Raw genomic sequence first — 18,676 nt, 5'->3', positions numbered from 1 at the left:
GACGATATCAACGGGAAATATTAAGCTCCAGGAGGAAGGGAGTAGGATAAGCGTATTGTGCCACAATAATGCCCAAGTACCCGGCACTATACCAATGATAATACTTCTCTCCAATCCCAACTTAACTGAACATCTACGCCCATAGTTGGTGGCGATGGAGAGTCGTTAGCCTTAGTTCTTCCAACTCTACTGCTTTCCTCACAGTCCACATCCGTACTTTTGAAGTCAAATTTCCTTCTCTTCCGCTGCCGTGAAATACCATATCCCCATTCCAAAGACCCAGCAAATAACTGCTTCCCATGGCTCTCCCAACGTTCTCGAAGATTTTCGGGATGACTTGCTTGATTTCTTTCAAATAGACCGTGCTGTAACATCGCTTCGCAGCGGAGGAAAATCAATTTCCCCCTTTTTGATGGTAAGCGGCCGGTTCGCTGGTTGGTAGCAAGTACGTTACCAATTCGAGCAATGTCAGATGCTGCTTGTGATGCCTTGGTGGTATTGGATTCAACGAGGACAATGCCACTACATTTGGGAAAATTTTGTGCCGTGTCTGGATTGGAGTGATGGAAGTGTGATTTGTCTGGGAAGTTAGGATCCAGCAACTTTTCCAGGAACTCCGTGATCGAGGTTGTCAAGAGTTTGGGATCCAAGGGGATGGAATCCACTTTATCGCGAGACACTCCGGTTCCTAGTAGGATGGGAGTTTCGGAGAGAAATGATAATGTATCAAGCGGCCCGACGGATGGGCTGCTACCCGCCAAACCAAGCTCCAGTTGAGCGAAACATTGTTGCTCTTGGTAAGGATTTTGGCCTGCGCTTTTTTCCTGGCTCGGTTGAGGGGAACGGGATAACCCATCCTCGTCGAGCTTCCTGAGAGTCGTTGAGCATTCTATTTTGTTGCCTAGACTTGTTGTAGCGACTGCGTCCTCGCAGTCACCGACACTGGCATAAGTTGGAATCGGATTGGGTTGGGATAAGTTGCTAATGTTTGCTAGGTGACGAGCTCCTACGCTATCTTGTGAGTGAGACAAGTGAGTGTTTGCTGTGGTTTGGGTATGATCTGAGTGTATTGCGATACACGGTGAGAGCGATCTCGCGATTTTGGGCTGTTTCCTGCTCACTTTTCTGGAGTCTCTTGGGGAAACGTCAATCTCCCTTCGCTTGCCCATTGAAGTTACCACCTTCTGCTCATTGGCAACCAAATGCCTCCTTAAGCGTGTATCGGAGGGCGCATTTTCTAAGTTAGTTGGCTGGCTAACAGAAGCCACAGAAATAGGCGAATGTTCCGACGTATCAATGATATAACCTGGCTCTCCATCTACCGCGTCTAGTCTCTCTGCCCACCAAGCGGTGTTCTGCGATAATTCATCCCTAGGGACAGAGTTGGCTGCTTCAGCCAGCACTTGCAGCTCTTCTAGTGTTGTAGCATCCTCAACATCCCGATCCATATGGATTTTGAGAACACGGGGAAAGCGCAATGTGAAATAGTTCGCTCCTGCCGGCTTCTCAAAGCCACTGCCAACCATTTCAACCACGAAGGGGGTTTTGAACAGAACTTGTACTTTGGGGAGTTGTATCTGATCTGTTTTTATGATAAAAGGGGCATCTTCATCATCCACATCACAGCTGCAGAAGCGGCCATATTGATTGAGTGTTCGTAGAAGTTGAATGTTCACATTATGTCGATTGAGGACGTCCACAACACGAAATAACGGCCGCGCATCGTAGGGATATTTTGAACCGGTATCACGGCATCCCACGAAGAATGACGTCCACTGAACACCCTTGATACTCTGGAGTTTTGCAGCTTCACGAGCGTCATATCTCGCTCCTATCAACGCGAAATCTGCGGTATCCCCAATCCCTGCAATATAGTCCTTTTTCAATTTAATCCAATGCCCAAAGTTGGAGTGCTCTTGCTGTTCGATCACGAAGTAAGGTTCATCGCTGGCTTTCAGAACGAGTCCTTCCCAACGTTGTGATATGGCCGTAGCAAAGGCTGTGGTCAACATCTCCTGACTCTCTGGCAATGAGAAATCGATATACTCCTGTTCCGCAATCCCAGCACGCCCGTCAATAGGGTGGGAAATTTCTTTCAGTAAGGCCCTGCGTTCTCTATACGACTTTGGTAAACAGGCTTGATCGTCAATCAATAATACATCAAATAGCATTATATATAGATGCTCATAAGAATGTGGCCTAGTTCTAGGTTAACTATTGCACGAAATGCAGTTCTTATCAATATGTCATACGTACGGTGAGTCATTCTCAGTTCCAATGAAGGAGCCAGACCTAATGACATGCTTCCGGAGTTTATGAAATGGCAATATCTTTGATTCCACGTCACTCCAGACAAGAAGTTCCCCTTCTAAAATGCAATTCCTTGATATTTTACAGCCGACTTTTCCAATTCTTAGGCACTCTTTGACAGTAGAATGAATGCCAACTCTGTCCATAGTTGAGTTTTTGCCACTTTTCGAAAAGATCTGTATACAGCCCGAGCCTTTGGAAAGGTCAACATGTATCTGGCAGTATTCTCCATCATATTTCCGCTCGACGCTCATGGTGCGTTTTCCCGCCATTTTACAACAATGCTTGATGCCCCTGGCTGTATAAAACGTTGGCCTTCCAACTTTTACTCCAACGTCAAGAGATATACGAGAAAAAGCGAAGGAAGCCAGAAGCTTAGCATAGTCAGGATCTGGACGCCATGGAAATCGCTTCATAGGATCACGGCTCAATAACGCCACAGCTGCCCCCAGAGAATCCTGCAGTAGCAGCAGGTCGGGAAGAAGGAAATGGAAATTTTGAAGGATCAAACGAGCCGGTAGGGTTAAAGGACTGAGATCTTTCAAAATAATCCTTATAAGCCATTTCGCCTCACGGCTTGTCAGGTGTCGTAAAATTGGTCCAAGAACTTCATCCACGCCGGCAGCGGTCCGCCGTCGCCTCACATCCGGGCCAGAGAACCGACATCTCGACGCAATATGATCTAAGGCAGTATCAATGTCTTCAACGGTTACGCCGGAGTCCTCGGGGTTGTCGTTTTCCGCTTGCCTCATCACCCTTTCCACACACTGGCCCAGATCACCGTTCCCGCAGATTTTGTACGAATCCAGGGCCTGCCTCCTTGAAATCCCAAGTAGAAGACACCTGCCAATGATCTTTACAAGCGACGGCTCCTTTAATCCAAATACTCTCTCCGGTCGCCTCTCTGGGAATAGACATGACAACAGAGCAAGGCGGTCCGTCTCTCCACCGTGGATTTGTTTTCCGTGCTGGCTAAACCAGTTGGCAATGGTTGCGACGTCTGGGTTTCTATGCCTCGACGCCGTTGAAGCCCTCAGAGTGAGATTATTTTCGAGGCTCGTAAACAGGTCGCACACATAAGAAAATTTAAAGCCCATGACAAAAAAGAAAATGGCAGCAAAGCCTTAATGTAGTCGCACCAAATATTACCTGAAGACGCGCATCACGCACAAAGTGTGAATGAAAATAAATAAGCGAGACGTTATGCTCAGCAGCGCATTAGATGGAAATAAAGACAATAATACGAGATAAAATGTAGGTGATCCCAGTGTAACTATTAGTATTATGGTGACCATGAAGTCTGATATTGTTGAAATTTCAATTTTTGAATAACGTCAAAAGCGATGTTACCTTCCTCAAGCAACACGAAAATTCGCCAAATCACATGACTGTGTGTTGCGAAAGGTTACCTAGGCAAGGTTCAACCAATTTATTCGTTTCTGTGAGCAGCAAAGCCCAAGTATGCGCCATATGGAACAGCCATCAGTCACATATACCAGGTTGGAGAGGCAGTTGTATATAGGTTAGTCAGGAAAGCCTTTCATTCAAACGCCTACCTACTGAGTACTCCGTGGTGACCCCGTATTTCTAACCGCCAGTGGTAGTTTGGTAAAATACATGGATGAAAAACCATAGCAACAAAAAGAAGCATTTTACAGGATACCTTGCTTCTGGAGACTGTTTTGTACATTGTTAGCACACTTCCAAGTACAAAAATAAGAGCGCAGGGAATACGTACTCGAGATAAATTCGCTCTGGCATCACATTTCCTTCAGCATCCTCCATTTGCACCACGTTTTCTCGAGACTCCTTCTCCTTCTTCCGATCCTGTTCAAGCTTCTCCCAGAGTCTCAGCGCTTCCTCTATTTTCGTGATCTCTCGGAACAAGCTGGTTTGCTGTGTGATTCCAAGGCACCTTAGTCCGTAGATATGTCTAGCCTCTGAAAAGTGTTTGTCAAACGCGCGTCGTCCCATATAGACAAAGTTACCACAAATTTCACATGGCAACTCCACCCCTAAGCCGTGCAGCTTGTATAGCCAGTAGGGGATTGGTTTTCCATCCCAAGCCAGCGGTAGCTTAAGGGGATTGTATATCCTCTCCTCATTATCACTGTCGGAATCAGAATCGCAGTGACGGATCCCAGGTGGCTCTGCACTCTCTGCAAACAGCGCATCGAGCTCCATTTGCCGCTCTCTCTCCGTCATTCCTTGCTTCCGCTCCACATTAATGCGCGTGGCATTCCTCTCTTCCTTAAGGGTTGTGGCCAGCGATCGAACACGGTGTTCTCTTTCCGCGATTGCACGCTCCTTCAAGCGACGAATCGCAGCGTCGCCGCTTGTTCGCGGTGCTGAGCCATTGATGGCAGTTCCAGAAGCCTTACGGGCCTCCGCAGCGCGAATGTGTTTCTTCCCAGTGAGGTGATTTTTGTATACGTTTTCGTTTTTAAATTCCCTTTCGCAATCTGTACACCAAATTCCTTCACCTGTTCCTTCAGTCTTCGGGACAAACGAGGCTTCCGTTGTAGATTCGTCTTCCCAGCCAGGAACTTTGCTTTCTTGCCATAGCTTTTCAAACTCTTCATCGTAACCATTAAAAAGCTTCTCAAGAGGTTCCAGAGGTTTAACTCGCTTTATAAAGCTCTCTAAGTACGCAGCAAGATCACCGACATATTGGAAATATTTATCAGTGAGCTTGCTGCTTCGCTTGATGGGTAGCTGAGGTTGTGTGAACGCGTCGAACAGGTCAAGGTACTGTAGGTATGTGAGCCGTTTCACGCCTGGTAGATTGAGGTAGTCCTCATGGAGTTTCGTGAGATCGAAAAACTGGCCATACGATTCTTCTCCGGTAAACATATTTTCCACTTCCATTCCAAACCCTTCACTCTCTCCCGGATGCCTTCTCTTGTACGCTCGCTCGAGATTTTCAACATGCTCGTTAGGGTATCGTCGGTGGAAATCTTTGATGTTTTCTAGACGTTTGTAGAATTCATCAAAAGGCTCACCGGTTGAGATGGCCTGGACCTCCTTTGCTCGCAGTCCTTCCGCATCTTTGTAGATATCTAGGAGTCTTTCAGATTGTTGCTGGATTCGATTAAGGAAACCTGCAATCTGGTGGTCTCGGTTTAACCGCTCTCGGATCTGCAGGGAATTGGTTATTAAAGCTGCGTGATGTGAGAAACAAAAGGTAGAGGAGAGTGGGCTTACATTACGGGGCTCGTCCGCTACCCGATCACTGATCCCCTGCTCAAGTCTCTCTAGATCTTCATGGATAAATCGCTGATCTTCTATTATCATGGTTGCGACGGTTCTATGGCGTTTTACTTTTCGACATCGGCTCTGGAAATTTGTTCCTTTGCAGGGTGAATTAATTGCGAGCATTTGGTAACTGGCAAAGGCTGCGCGCCGTCACGTGAGCTAGCAAACAAAGCAAACTCTGCAGAACTTTGTTCAGCACAATCTCGAAGCTTCAATTCGTTCTTCAAACCAACATCAAAAGGAAACCCTATATTATTCTAATTTACCGATCTAGCTTGAATCCTTGAATACTCATTATGGCGGACGGAATCGATAGAACGGCGGAGGGTACGTATTGTCCCCTATTTTCTTCGCAGCTCTTCTCTAACGAACACCTGTGATAGAGAGGATGGAGTTTACCACATCAAAGGAAGTGACTGTCGCGCCAACCTTTGAGGATATGCACTTGAAGGAAAACCTGTTACGTGGAATTTATGCGTACGGATACGAATCGCCTTCAGCCGTGCAGTCTCGCGCAATCGTCCAAATCTGCAAGGGCCGCGATACCATCGCGCAGGCCCAGTCAGGCACTGGTAAAACTGCGACATTCTCAATCAGTATTCTACAAGTCATCGATACAGTTCTGAGGGAAACTCAAGGTCAGTTTCTCCTTCCTCACGAATTTTCCAGTTTTTAACAAGTTTGTATATAGCCCTTGTCTTATCGCCAACGCGAGAGCTTGCCACCCAAATCCAATCCGTGGTTATGGCCTTGGGGGACTACATGAATGTCCAATGCCATGCGTGTATCGGCGGCACTAACGTTGGTGAGGATATCCGGAAGCTGGACCATGGCCAGCATGTCGTTTCGGGCACCCCCGGCCGTGTTGCCGATATGATCCGCCGTCGCCACCTCCGAACCCGTCATATCAAGATGCTGGTACTTGACGAAGCTGACGAACTGCTAAACCGCGGATTCCGCGAACAAATCTATGATGTTTACCGCTATCTTCCTCCTGCCACGCAGGTTGTGGTCGTTTCTGCAACTCTTCCCTATGATGTTCTCGACATGACCACAAAGTTCATGACAGACCCAGTTCGCATCCTTGTCAAGCGTGACGAGCTTACCCTAGAAGGGCTCAAACAATACTTCATTGCAGTGGAGAAAGAAGAATGGAAATTCGACACCCTTTGCGACCTCTACGATACCCTCACAATCACCCAGGCCGTGATATTCTGCAACACGCGACGCAAGGTAGACTGGCTTACGGATAAGATGCGCGAAGCCAACTTTACCGTCTCCAGTATGCATGGCGAAATGCCGCAAAAGGAGCGTGATAGCATTATGCAGGACTTCCGTCAAGGAAACTCCCGCGTCCTTATCTCCACTGACGTCTGGGCTCGAGGTATCGATGTGCAGCAGGTATCTCTAGTCATCAACTACGATCTTCCCAGCAATCGTGAGAACTACATCCACAGAATTGGACGAAGTGGCCGCTTTGGACGGAAGGGTGTTGCTATCAACTTCGTCACGAGCGAGGATGTCAGAATCCTCAGAGACATCGAATTATACTACTCTACCCAGATCGATGAGATGCCAATGAATGGTACGTTATTTTACCTCCGTTACAAGCCGATGTCGCGTTTGTTCCTGTGGCTAATACAATCCAATAGTTGCCGACCTTCTCACGTAATTGCGCTATCGTGGAGCACAAATGTAGAGCATGCCTTTCCTCTTTTGTTGATGAATGCATTTTCAAAAATCCAAATTGGCATTTGATTCCGTTCGCCGCCAGTGAGGTCCGAGGTGGGTAGACTCGCGGCTCATTCTTACCGCATTGAATGCCCTAAGATGCGAGTAGATAAGGCTAGTGGAACTTGTGGAGGAAACGGGGTATATTTTAAATTGGTATGTTCGGACATTATTCGTGAATCCACAAACGGGCTCCTTCGCTCTATTGATATTCCCTAATGCAGTTTGCTCTGTGAAATCGAAACTGACATCTCACTCCGCTCCATAACCTCTTTGTCAGGAATCCTTTTCTTTTTCAGTGAAATTAACTCACCAACGTCCTCCATTGGTGCTGCCAATGACATGCTACTACCCAGATCCTAATCCATCTGACCCTCGATTTCTTTCTTCTTCCTAAATCTAATATCCAAATTGAGATATCTTAAGAGTCCCAATTTTGAACCGTCGAGTATGACACAGTTATTACCCTGGGTCTATTCGCCATAATGAAAACTAGGCAATGAAACCTTCACCGATTCTACCAATCCATTGAATCTCTTAATTCCAATGATTTCTGTTATGTTATAGAACTGGATGTGATACGGGTAGTGCTGTGACTGTCAATTAAGTAGGTAGCAAAAAACAAGGGTTCACACCTTTGGTGATTTAAAAATGAAAAGAGTAAACAAAGGGCGTTCAGGCTCCTTAACCATGTTTCTCTCTATTCGAGAACGCGGAGACTGTACAAGTTAATTGAAGGAGCTGCTCCCCCTAAACCCTGTAGAGACATCACGGCTTTATTCGCCAGTTGACTCTTCCTGCGAGCATACGATCTCTCCTACATAGGGGATAATTTAATTCTCGTTTCTACCTAACTATCTAACTATCATTTCCTCAATTAAGCAGCCAGACATCTTGACCCCTTCAGTTCCGCTGGGGTTTTTGGCGAAACTCTGGACGTGATCCGTGCACACATATATCTATATTGTAACCGTAAGAGAGCTATCACTCGAAATGTGAAAACGTCTGTCTGTCAGGGTCGTTAATTGGCCCATTTTGGCGTTTTCTAATCGACTGTTGTCGGTAACGGGGGATGCAATATTAAAATGAAAAAAGGAAATGGATACACAACATGCAGCTCAAATGCAAACAATAGCTATGTATATAGTACGGGGGTATCAGTTGATAATGCCTGCATTACTCCAACAGACAAACAGACAAATATTTACTATATACAACTCGAATTCCATACATAGTATAAGTATATGAATCCGACAATGAGAACATATCAACGTAATGTATTACCCTCCATCCTCCGTAGAAATACCTAGACATTGAGGTATCATATTTACATATCATTTCACCTTAAAAAGGCCTATATTATCCTATATCACAGTTTGTTGCTGCTTCCTACAGGTTTCAACCACGTTCCAATATAGTCATAGCCGTGATTAAGACAAACCATAGCTCCCTTTCCTCCAACCCCCAGCCAAGCTCGAAGTTCCAAGCTCCAGTTCAAACCTGGCTTTTAACTTCAAAAAACGAAATAAAAAGCACAGAAATAAACCCGCCACTGGAATACAAAGGATGGGAGAGGGATCGAATAGCAACGGAGCTAGCGAGTTCGAAACAACAACAAAATGTTATGAAGGCGAGGGGCTGGTCAAGAGGCGTGGGATGAATTAGACCTTACATACATACATTCATAGCAAAGCGGAGGGGAAAGGGAAAATCAAATCAAAAAATAAAGACAGATAGAGAGGTAGTGGAGAGCAGAGGGTAAAGGTTAAGGTCAGGAGATGAGGAAATGGAATAATAAAACTGCAAATAAGAAAGCCCACATCGCACCCCTTTTCCCTTCTCGCGTCTTAAACCCTGCACCAATGTGGATGCTAAAAGAAAAATCAAAATTAAAAAGATAAAAACAATAGGAAAAAAGAAATCTCAATAAATTCTACCCAGTAAGAGAGCCAACTTCAAGCAGCGTCCATGAATGCCAAACCCGTGATAAGGAATAATAAAGTGAAATAGTTATGTTGAAATTTGGGGCCGTGGAAATGAGTATGACTATCGGGTTTAAAAGTCGCAACCGCAACCAAAAAAGAGAATAAGTGGGGTTGTTGGAAGTGATTAAGAGGCGGTTCGGAGGGAAAAGGAAAGGGGAAAGATAAAGGAAATAGGAATATATATAGATATATAATCTCCAATCGGATGCCGTGTATTTGTCTCTGGAGAGATGTGAGTGGCGGGATAGGTCTCCTTCTCCCCATTCTCTCTGTATGACTCTCCGTGCATGTGCGCGCTTGAGGCAGTGTTTTATCATGAGGTAATACTTGGCTTCATTGATACTTGGATTTGTTGATTGCACCAAAATAAACAAATGCAATTCATACAAAGATAAAGTGGAGACGGCCGAGAAACGGGCTGTTTTCTGATGTCATGGAAGGGGATGGCGTAATCATGTATGTGGTTGAATTATGATTTGATGCAAGGGAGCGAGAGCCACTATTTATCTATCTCGAATATTCAGGAGCGCGTTCGCACAGGTATAGCACGATTTGACTAGCTTAGAAGTTCGGGGATCGATTGAATGTAGACCGGAGCGCGCTTGTCCGTGCCGAACCGTTCGATGGTACCATCCGTACTTTCCCAGAAACGGGTGTGCGGGTTGGTGGATCTCTTGTCCATCTGGCAGTGAAACAGCGTGTTAGTTAAATTTGTAACTAGTGTATGTCAATGGGGTTTTTTCCGACAAAAACTCACATTCGAACTTTTCGGTCATCCCCTGCAGAAGCGAACATTCCGGGATCCTTTGGATTCCACGATACAGCATTGACGCAACCTGCACCGTGGCCCTGAAGTGTTGCAACGAGCGTCGAATTCTCCTTGTGCCAGATGTGGATTTTGGAATCTATCGAGTCGTCCTTTCTCAGTAACGTGGAAAACAGGTGTATGAGGCAGACTTTTATCGGCTTACCTTCACTACCACTCACGACGAAATTCTCCGCAGCTCCACCAAAACTATTTCTGATAATATAATTATAGTTCCCTTGCTTCTGCCCCAAATACTGTCGGGCAACTTCCTTTGTTTCGATGTCTAACAACTGCATTTCGCATTCCGAGGTGTTTAGTAACATATATCTCGAATCCAGGCTTATATTAATGCATGTGAGGTCGAGTTTTATGGACATATTATATTCCTCGGCTCGAGTCTCGAAATTGTAGACGTAGATCCTTTTCTCCGTGGATATGGCGATGAGTCGACGGCCGTCGGGAGATATGGCGCAGTCTCGTACTCTGTATTGGCCGGTCCACTTGTAGAGGGATTCGCCTGCCACGCTCCAATGGCAGAGTTGGGATTGGCAATCAAGGGAGCCGGTGACGAAGGAGTCACCATTTGGTGCCCATGCGGCAGAAGTTACTGGCTCATGATGGTGATCGATGGTAAGGATACAATGCCCAGTCTAGATGTGATCGGTTAGTACCGAAAACCAAGTTTGAAAGTAGAGAGTTAAACATACTTCCACATCCCACAGCCGAGCTTTATAATCCTGAGAGCAGCTGATGAGCTTGGAATCATCAGGACTCCATGTTGCATATGCAACTGGGCCGCCATGGTCCGTTAGTCTGTGGATGACGCTGAAAGTTGCAACATCGTATATGATCACGATGTTCTCACGGCCAGTCGTTGCAAGTTTGGTGCCATCATGGGAAAATTCGAGATACCAGACCTCATCCGTATGTTCACTCAGTTCGAAGGATGTTCGCAAAGGGAATTGGGCTCGGTCGCACTGGTGATCTGAATAAAGTGAAGGGGGTTCAGCGGTGTTGTGGTATAGACATTGGTTGATCTGAGTCTGTTTAACTTGGTCCAGTAGAGCTGCTAATCTGTGATCGGGAATCATAACAGCAGGCGATATAGATCCTAGATTAAAGAAAATTAGGATCATTATCACGGTGAAATGGGGTACTTCTCTCTTTCTCTTTTCTTTTCCATTTTTTATTGTTATTCCATGGTAGCTTACTTGATAGCTCGCCTAGTAGCCTCTGCCGTGATTGCAGTACTGTGCCATCCCAACCCGCTTGCGCTCGTAAATTTTCTGCGGGGCACATCAAAAGACTAGCAAGCGTTAGCGAGAAGATATAGCATAACTTGTTTGTTTCGAAGTATCACACACCTGGAGAGTGCATGTAGTTGAGCGATATCGTGGTTTAACGGCGTCAACTCCTGCCGGAGAACCATCAATGCCGTTCCAAGATCTCGTTGCTCTAGCAATTCGAGGAATTTTTGTTGCCTTAAACAGAAGAGCATCTCATTTCTATCTGCCCCCTCAGCTAAAACAAGAGGGCCATGCTCAGAAAGCAGATCGGTGTCGGCCTTACGGAGAATAGCCTTCCCTCCGCCTCCACATTCCCCTCCACTGGCCCCATTTCCTCCTCCATCTGGATGATACGAGCCCAGCAAAATATCCTCCGCATCTGCCCACCGTCCATCAAGTACTGATGACCTAAATGAAGCCGCAGCGACGCTTTCAAGCTCAAACCCAGACTCCCGGCTCAGAGTATACGCAGCCTCGTTGTATCCCAGATCATGTAAGCTTTGAATCAGGATCCTCGTCACCTCCTCCCGATCATGGCCAAAATATGTAGGTGACAGAGATGCGGGTGATTTGCCCGAACCATTTGCTTGGGATTGGCCATTAGAACTGGAATGAGGAGATCTGCCGTTAACTGAGGTGGAAACAGGGGCTTTCAAGGAAGCGGCTGAGCCATTTGATTTGGGAGAAAACCCGTTTGCGTTTGAAGTTGAAGCTCCATCGTCGGGACGCATGTTGCTATCAGCCAGGCGCCTGCGCTTGGGGGAAGGAGGAATGTCGTCCCTGTTGCGACCCCTACTTTGCTCTTCAGCCAAATGTCTGCGTCTACCAATATTTCCAGACCTCGACCCGGGCCTCTCAGGTTGATCAGGAGGAGTTCGTTCCCGACGACGGCGGCGGTTAGTCGGGCGGGATCCAAGCTGAACAGTCTCACTACGATCGGTATGTAAACCTAAGCCTGGAAGCCTCGAGGGTAATTCGTTGCTTTGAAGGGATTGAGGAATATTCTCGTGAGTGATCTGGGCACTAGATGGGGTCGAGGAATGGTGTGTGACGGAGCCTGTAGGAGTCGGGATGCTCGTAGAAGGTACGGATTCGATGCTTGTAGAAAGGTTGGAGGGGCCGGAAGCGGCTGAGGCGGGAGTATGTGAAGGAGATTCGTCTGCCAGATCGATGTTTGCTACTTAGCCCTCTCAGCCTGGCTCTATACAGAACCAGCTGAATAGGCCTCTCTGGTCAAAGGAAGCGTAAAGCGCTGTGCAGCCAGATTCGAAGCTCTGGAGCTGGCTAAACGCCGCGAGCTTTTCTGAACTTTGGATTCGTGATGATGCTAGATTCGCAGTGCCTGATAAGCTGGTATGCTTGATTGGCTTGCCTTGGGAGGGTTGGGCATGAGCTTCTTACGTCTGCAAAAATGCAGTTGATGTTGAGAAGAACGATAAATGATCGGAGGAACCAGGATGAGGTAATAATAGTTTGGGCGAACCAGAAATTTGGGGAGGAACCCTGGGGCAGCAACAACACCTGAATTGCAACCTTGAGAACGTTATGGTAATGGTGAGATATGGTCGATGGCTAGGAGGTTGACAAAACTGGGGCCAACTAGAATATTGCTTTGCTGTCGTCGTCGTCTTCGTGGGGGTGTGGAAAGCGAGGAACCAAGACTGCAGTGACCATCAGCGGTTGCTAACTGGTTTGGTCAGTATCAAACTGGAATTCCATCAATCGTTAATTTGATGAAACAACCTGGACAGAAGCGACTCATAAGAACCAGAGAGGGATTTTCTGCTGGAGAATAGTCACAGTTACAGACCGGAGAATCAAGATCCAGAAACGCAGCAGATGAAGCTGGAACAATTATTAATAGTTGAGTGTGAGTTATTTGCACATGATGAAGCTGTATTATAACTGTACGGAGGTACTTATACTTGTGTATTGGCTAACTCAATGACTGTTTCATCGAAGTGCTTGTACTGTACTGTACCATACGCAGCACTCGGATAATCCTTATCAGAGATACAGATACACAATAAAAATACAGGAGGTATCCCAGTGACGTAATATTACATTCCTTCCCTGTGAGTTCGCCATCAGTCTGCTCGAAGCAAACATCTCACATCAAATACGGCTCTTGTCACGCAAAGCGAAGAGACATTCGTTGCAGTTCAAGCTCTAGCTGGTTGTTTCATTTCAGACTCTTCTATTCTGTGTTGGCTCATAGATTAATCTACTCTGCACCCCACCATTTAAGATGATGTCTGGCCGACTCAATATCAAGCTTCTTCAAAGATTGCTCCTAACTTTCATAACCCCCAGCATACCGAGGGCTTGTTACTCGTTTTGTTCGAGTCTAGGCAACTTCGAAAAATACAGACAAATTGGCCGGTGGCAAGCAATAAGTCCTCGTAAATAGTAATGATGATAAACTGTCAAGCACCTGATATATGCACACAGCCCACTCTCACGATCCTGTCACCAGGCTCTAGCGAGATATTTTCTGATCACTACTCTCCAACCCAGCGCCAAAAGAAATAATGCAGAGCTAATGTACTCTCTGCCCCTCTCCCTTGACCTGAGTCGGTCCGTCCCCTGACAGCCAAAGACTTGTTCACGCGGGACTGGAAGCAGGGAAGTGTGATATGGCGTGGCGCTTCCGAGAACAGGCCTAGCCTGAGGTTGATAGGTGGTTATAAAACTACTTGTCCCGCGTTTCAGGACAATAATAATTAACAATGCTTGCTTCAGGACAGGATAATGAATGAACGAATTGCCCTTTGTCATTCGTTTGTTAACCGGAGACCTGCAGAAAGAGAAGAAATGAAATTTCTTATCTGCAAGTCTAACAGAACTTCAGGGAGAGAAGAATGGCTGTGTCCTGGCTAATTTTAGCGTACCTTGACCTAATCATGTGGGCAGGGCATTAAATTTGGCTTGGGAACAAAGTCCTGATACGTCTTGGAAATGGTGATAAAACCCGTTTCATTTCAGTTGGCCAATTCCCAAAGGATTTGGGGTTATTAAGCTTGGGGGCATGGTGCCTAACCTTTGGTTGCTAAATTAGGGGTTCAATCCCTATGGGGTGTGGAAGTTATCGGAGCCCTAGTATTGTTTGGATTTCTACGGAGTAGTGTGTGCAAGGACATATTCCACACCCTCTACGGAGGGTCCGGACCGTCTTCGAGACGTGAATGTATTTATCATTTTTGACGTCTTGAACCTTCAATAAGCGTTTGGTGCTGTTCCTGCCTTTGCATATTTGACGAAAAAAATCAAATCAGCTCATTAAATACCAAAAATGCCGAGTACTGCGCATATCTAAGCACTTGTCTTGAGTTTGCGGTAGCTTCATCTGAATAAGGCCCATCCAACCCATCTAGCTGAGAGAAGGGCCAGCTTGCCGTCTGGAGACTGTCAATGATCAATGGACTCTTCATCAAGAAATGTTCAATGAATTTCATGAAATGTGAAGCTCTTTCGCACAGTGAAACGGATTCAAAATGTCAGAGTATGCCATGTAAATCCATCAGCATGCCTTTCCAACACCTACATCTCCTCACAAAATTGAAGGGCCTCAAGGAAACTACGGATCATCGGTGAGTATCAGACTCTCCAAAAAGCATTCAGACCTACCCGCCTCCCAGTCTTTCGATTTCAATCAAAATTGGATGGTCTCAGTCAATGCTCCAGATCGCAGACAAGGCTTGTGCAGAGGGTGGTTTTCAGAGGGAAGAAATCAACAGTTCTGGATAAAAGCTGGCTTAGAATCTGGAGAGTTGGGTTTGAATCAACTGAGAGAATTATTGTAAAGTACGCAGCTGGTGTGCGGGTTGCTCTAGCCGCAAGGCGCCTTGCTACAATACCAAAAACAGCCATGATGCCGCTGAGCTTTCAGGTTGGTATAAACCACCCGCCCCATATTGCAGGTACAACAGGACTAGAAATGGGTATGCAGTTGCAGGTACCCGTCAACATGTCAAGGTGGTGCGGGATAATAACAGTGATCCCAGTCTTGGGAGTTCTTAATCGTCTCATAATAGCTCGCCTATCCTCTCCAAAGGAGAATTCAAGAGAAGTCCGTATCTATGGAGGTGTGCCCAATGAGTTTGAAACCCTTGACTAACAGAAATACTTGGGTTTCAGACTAATCTCAAACCATTTATTGCTTGTGAAGTTGTGAAGAAGCGTTGAAATCAATATTTGGATGATATTCAAGACTTCTGCGAATTCATGGATATTTCGTTCATTTAAGACAGTTTTGGGATGGGGACTGAGGAAATATTTGACGATGCGGTTGGAGTTGTCGGTCGATTGAACCTAAACTGACTTTTGTACCCCAATCAACAACTAGGCCACATAATTCAATAACCACAAAACGGGATTTAAGTCCCTGGTTCACACATGCTGGGCCTAGGTCGACCATCGTTATTGAAGTCACGGCCGTCCCTCATAGATCTCATTGCTCCCAAAAACCAAACATACAGTCGTCCCTCCACGCCTATTGCTGCGTCGCTGGAAGATCCACCTGCGCTACAACACAACGTCAGGCTTCCAAGCTCCGACCAACTACACCACAACTACAACCACCACCGCCTCAACCCCTCCAACGAAACCCCAGCTCCCCTCCCCCCTCCCAACCCCGATAATCCGCAATCCCCACCTCCCACGATGCCGCCAAAGAGCTCGAAGAATCCTCGGCCTGGCGCCGATGAGGGGAAACATGGCTCTATTTACTCTGTCTCTGGGCCTGTCGTGGTTGCGGAGAATATGATCGGTTGCGCCATGTACGAGCTGGTAAGTACCCACTATATATATATATATATTATATCCTTTCTCCAAAAAGTCCCACCACCTGAAATCATATTTGCTGATCTCAATCCACATTTGGTAGTGTCGAGTGGGCTATGACCAACTCGTTGGAGAAGTCATTCGAATCGATGCAGATAAGGCAACAATTCAAGTTTACGAGGAAACAGGTGAATATGATACAGGACAACCCCTCCAAACGACACACCTCGGACTCAAAACTGACTCGCATCCTCTTGCCTTCCAGCTGGAGTAACTGTCGGCGATCCGGTCGTGAGAACAGGGAAACCATTATCTGTAGAACTTGGGCCAGGATTGATGGAAACCATCTATGACGGTATTCAACGACCCCTCAAAGCCATTTCAGACGCATCCCAAAGTATCTACATCCCCCGCGGCATCTCTATCCCAGCCCTCGACCGAGAAAAGAAATGGGATTTCAAACCAGCAAACTTTAAAGTTGGAGACCACATCACCGGTGGCGACATATGGGGTAGCGTGTGGGAAAACAGCTTGCTGAACGACCATAAGATCCTGCTCCCCCCTCGCGCGAGAGGGACCATCACACGCATCGCTGGTCCGGGCAGCTATACCGTTGATGAAAAGCTCCTGGAGGTTGAGTTTGATGGTAAGAAACAGGAGTTCGGTATGTCCCACGAATGGCCGGTCCGTGTTCCTCGCCCGGTCAGCGAGAAGCTGGCTTCTGATACTCCCTTCATTGTTGGCCAGCGCGTCCTTGATGCTCTCTTCCCCAGTGTTCAAGGTGGAACAGTGTGTATCCCCGGTGCGTTTGGTTGCGGGAAGACTGTTATCAGCCAGAGTGTCTCCAAATTCTCGAACAGTGACATCATAGTGTACGTTGGGTGCGGTGAACGTGGAAATGAGATGGCTGAAGTTCTGATGGATTTCCCAGAGGTAGGATGCTTTCCACAGACTTATTTTCAGGATTGGGACTAACTGGTACCACAGCTTTCAATCAACATTGACGGCCGCAAGGAACCAATTATGAAACGTACATGCCTCATTGCCAACACTTCCAACATGCCTGTCGCTGCCCGTGAGGCCTCCATCTACACAGGTATCACGGTCGCGGAATACTTCCGTGATCAGGGTAAAAACGTCGCCATGATGGCAGACTCCAGTTCTCGCTGGGCTGAGGCCCTCCGTGAAATTTCAGGACGTTTGGGAGAGATGCCCGCTGACCAAGGTTTCCCTGCCTACCTTGGGGCCAAACTTGCCTCTTTCTACGAACGTGCCGGACTGAGCATCGCGCTTGGAAGCCCCGAGCGGAAAGGAAGTGTCAGTATCGTTGGCGCCGTTAGCCCCCCTGGTGGCGATTTCTCCGACCCCGTCACGTCCAGCACGCTTGGCATCGTCCAAGTCTTCTGGGGTCTTGACAAGAAGCTTGCGCAGCGAAAGCATTTCCCATCCATCAATACCTCCGTTTCCTACAGCAAATACACCAACGTGCTCGATAAATACTACGCCAAGGACCATCCGGAATTCCCCCGGCTCCGGGATAGAATCAAGGAGCTACTCACCAACTCCGAAGACCTAGACCAGGTCGTGCAACTCGTTGGTAAATCAGCCCTCGGCGACCCGGACAAGATTACACTGGACATCGCGGCGCTGCTCAAGGATGACTTCTTACAGCAGAACGGCTACAGCGATTACGACCAGTTTTGCCCATTGTGGAAAACAGAATACATGATGAAGGCGTTCATGGGATATCATGACGAAAGCCAGAAGGCCATCGCGCAAGGCCAGAGTTGGGCCAAGGTCCGCGAGGCGACAGCAGACATCCAGAATGCGTTGCGGGGGATGAAGTTTGAGGTGCCCGATGATGAACGGGCTGTAACCCAAAAGGTATGGATGGCTCCTACCCCATTCCATTCCCCCCCCCCCCCCTTCTCACCCGAATATCGTATTTGATATCTAACTTTTCATGGGATTGCAGTACGAAAAAATCCTTCAGGATATGTCTGAGAAGTTCGCATCGGTATCTGACTTGTAGAGGAATTTGGTTGCATGATTAAAACGGTTTACATATATATCTTCCCATTCCTCTAATTCTATCCATCCTTTTTATATAGGCCCTATTATCTTTTTGCGAGACCCGCATACGTGTCCCTCCTTTATTTTATTTTGTTTTTTGGGTTCTAGCTGGTGGGAATGGTTCTAAACTGGTTGCCCATGGCTTCTACAATACTAAAGGCGGTTGTGATTTTGCGTAGTGTCTAGTTTTTGTGTCCCTTCAATGATTGTTTGTGCTGGATGGTCTAATAGATGGCAAGCATTTGACCATGAGATCCGGCTTCCTACATCTGTTTTTGATTTTTTATAATTTAATTTCCCCAAGAGAATTTGTTCCGTAATACGAGGAATGGATAGGGCTTTTCGATCTGGCCTGGCCTGGCCTGTTATATAGCAGTTTGTATGATACTATTCCGATGAGTTTGATGGAAGGACAGAGAGAGAGAGTATTTCGTTTGACTTCCTCT

The 18,676-nt window shown here is 46.7% G+C and overlaps 5 protein-coding genes across 5 annotated transcripts; 2 read left to right on the top strand and 3 right to left on the bottom strand.

Annotated features, from left to right (window-relative positions):
* Positions 1–86: 86 nt before the first annotated feature.
* On the bottom strand, positions 87–3,407 carry HCBG_06381 (ATP-dependent DNA ligase domain-containing protein; the record flags this gene model as incomplete). The annotated part of the gene is made up of 2 exons (XM_045433430.1): positions 87–2,199; positions 2,257–3,407. 2 exons carry the CDS (start codon positions 3,405–3,407, stop codon positions 87–89), a joined length of 3,264 nt encoding a protein of 1,087 aa, XP_045285743.1.
* A 208-nt stretch (positions 3,408–3,615) lies between these two features.
* Positions 3,616–5,637, bottom strand: HCBG_06380 (splicing factor 3A subunit 3; the record flags this gene model as incomplete). Its single annotated transcript, XM_045433429.1, has 3 exons — positions 3,616–3,987; positions 4,049–5,448; positions 5,515–5,637. 3 exons carry the CDS (start codon positions 5,602–5,604, stop codon positions 3,963–3,965), a joined length of 1,515 nt encoding a protein of 504 aa, XP_045285742.1.
* Positions 5,638–5,816: 179 nt separating this feature from the next.
* On the top strand, positions 5,817–7,982 carry HCBG_06379 (ATP-dependent RNA helicase FAL1; the record flags this gene model as incomplete). The annotated part of the gene is made up of 5 exons (XM_045433428.1): positions 5,817–5,892; positions 5,949–6,203; positions 6,257–7,150; positions 7,218–7,452; positions 7,577–7,982. The coding sequence occupies 4 exons, from the start codon at positions 5,862–5,864 to the stop codon at positions 7,235–7,237; spliced, it is 1,200 nt and encodes a 399-aa protein (XP_045285741.1).
* A 1,459-nt stretch (positions 7,983–9,441) lies between these two features.
* On the bottom strand, positions 9,442–13,094 carry HCBG_06378 (WD domain-containing protein; the record flags this gene model as incomplete). The annotated part of the gene is made up of 8 exons (XM_045433427.1): positions 9,442–9,963; positions 10,039–10,186; positions 10,253–10,739; positions 10,797–11,200; positions 11,301–11,395; positions 11,454–12,534; positions 12,583–12,702; positions 13,064–13,094. 8 exons carry the CDS (start codon positions 13,092–13,094, stop codon positions 9,843–9,845), a joined length of 2,487 nt encoding a protein of 828 aa, XP_045285740.1.
* Positions 13,095–15,770: 2,676 nt separating this feature from the next.
* HCBG_06377 (vacuolar ATP synthase catalytic subunit A) lies at positions 15,771–18,557 on the top strand (the record flags this gene model as incomplete). The annotated part of the gene is made up of 5 exons (XM_045433426.1): positions 15,771–16,163; positions 16,261–16,345; positions 16,423–17,090; positions 17,145–18,041; positions 18,133–18,557. 5 exons carry the CDS (start codon positions 15,771–15,773, stop codon positions 18,187–18,189), a joined length of 2,100 nt encoding a protein of 699 aa, XP_045285739.1.
* Between the last annotated feature and the right edge of the window lie 119 nt (positions 18,558–18,676).

Source organism: Histoplasma capsulatum (genome assembly GCF_000150115.1).
Source record: "Histoplasma capsulatum G186AR genomic scaffold supercont2.9, whole genome shotgun sequence".
Lineage (NCBI taxonomy): Eukaryota > Fungi > Ascomycota > Eurotiomycetes > Onygenales > Ajellomycetaceae > Histoplasma > Histoplasma capsulatum.
The sequence above is the reverse complement of the archived record's forward strand: the minus strand, read 5'-3'. Positions and strand labels throughout refer to the sequence as shown.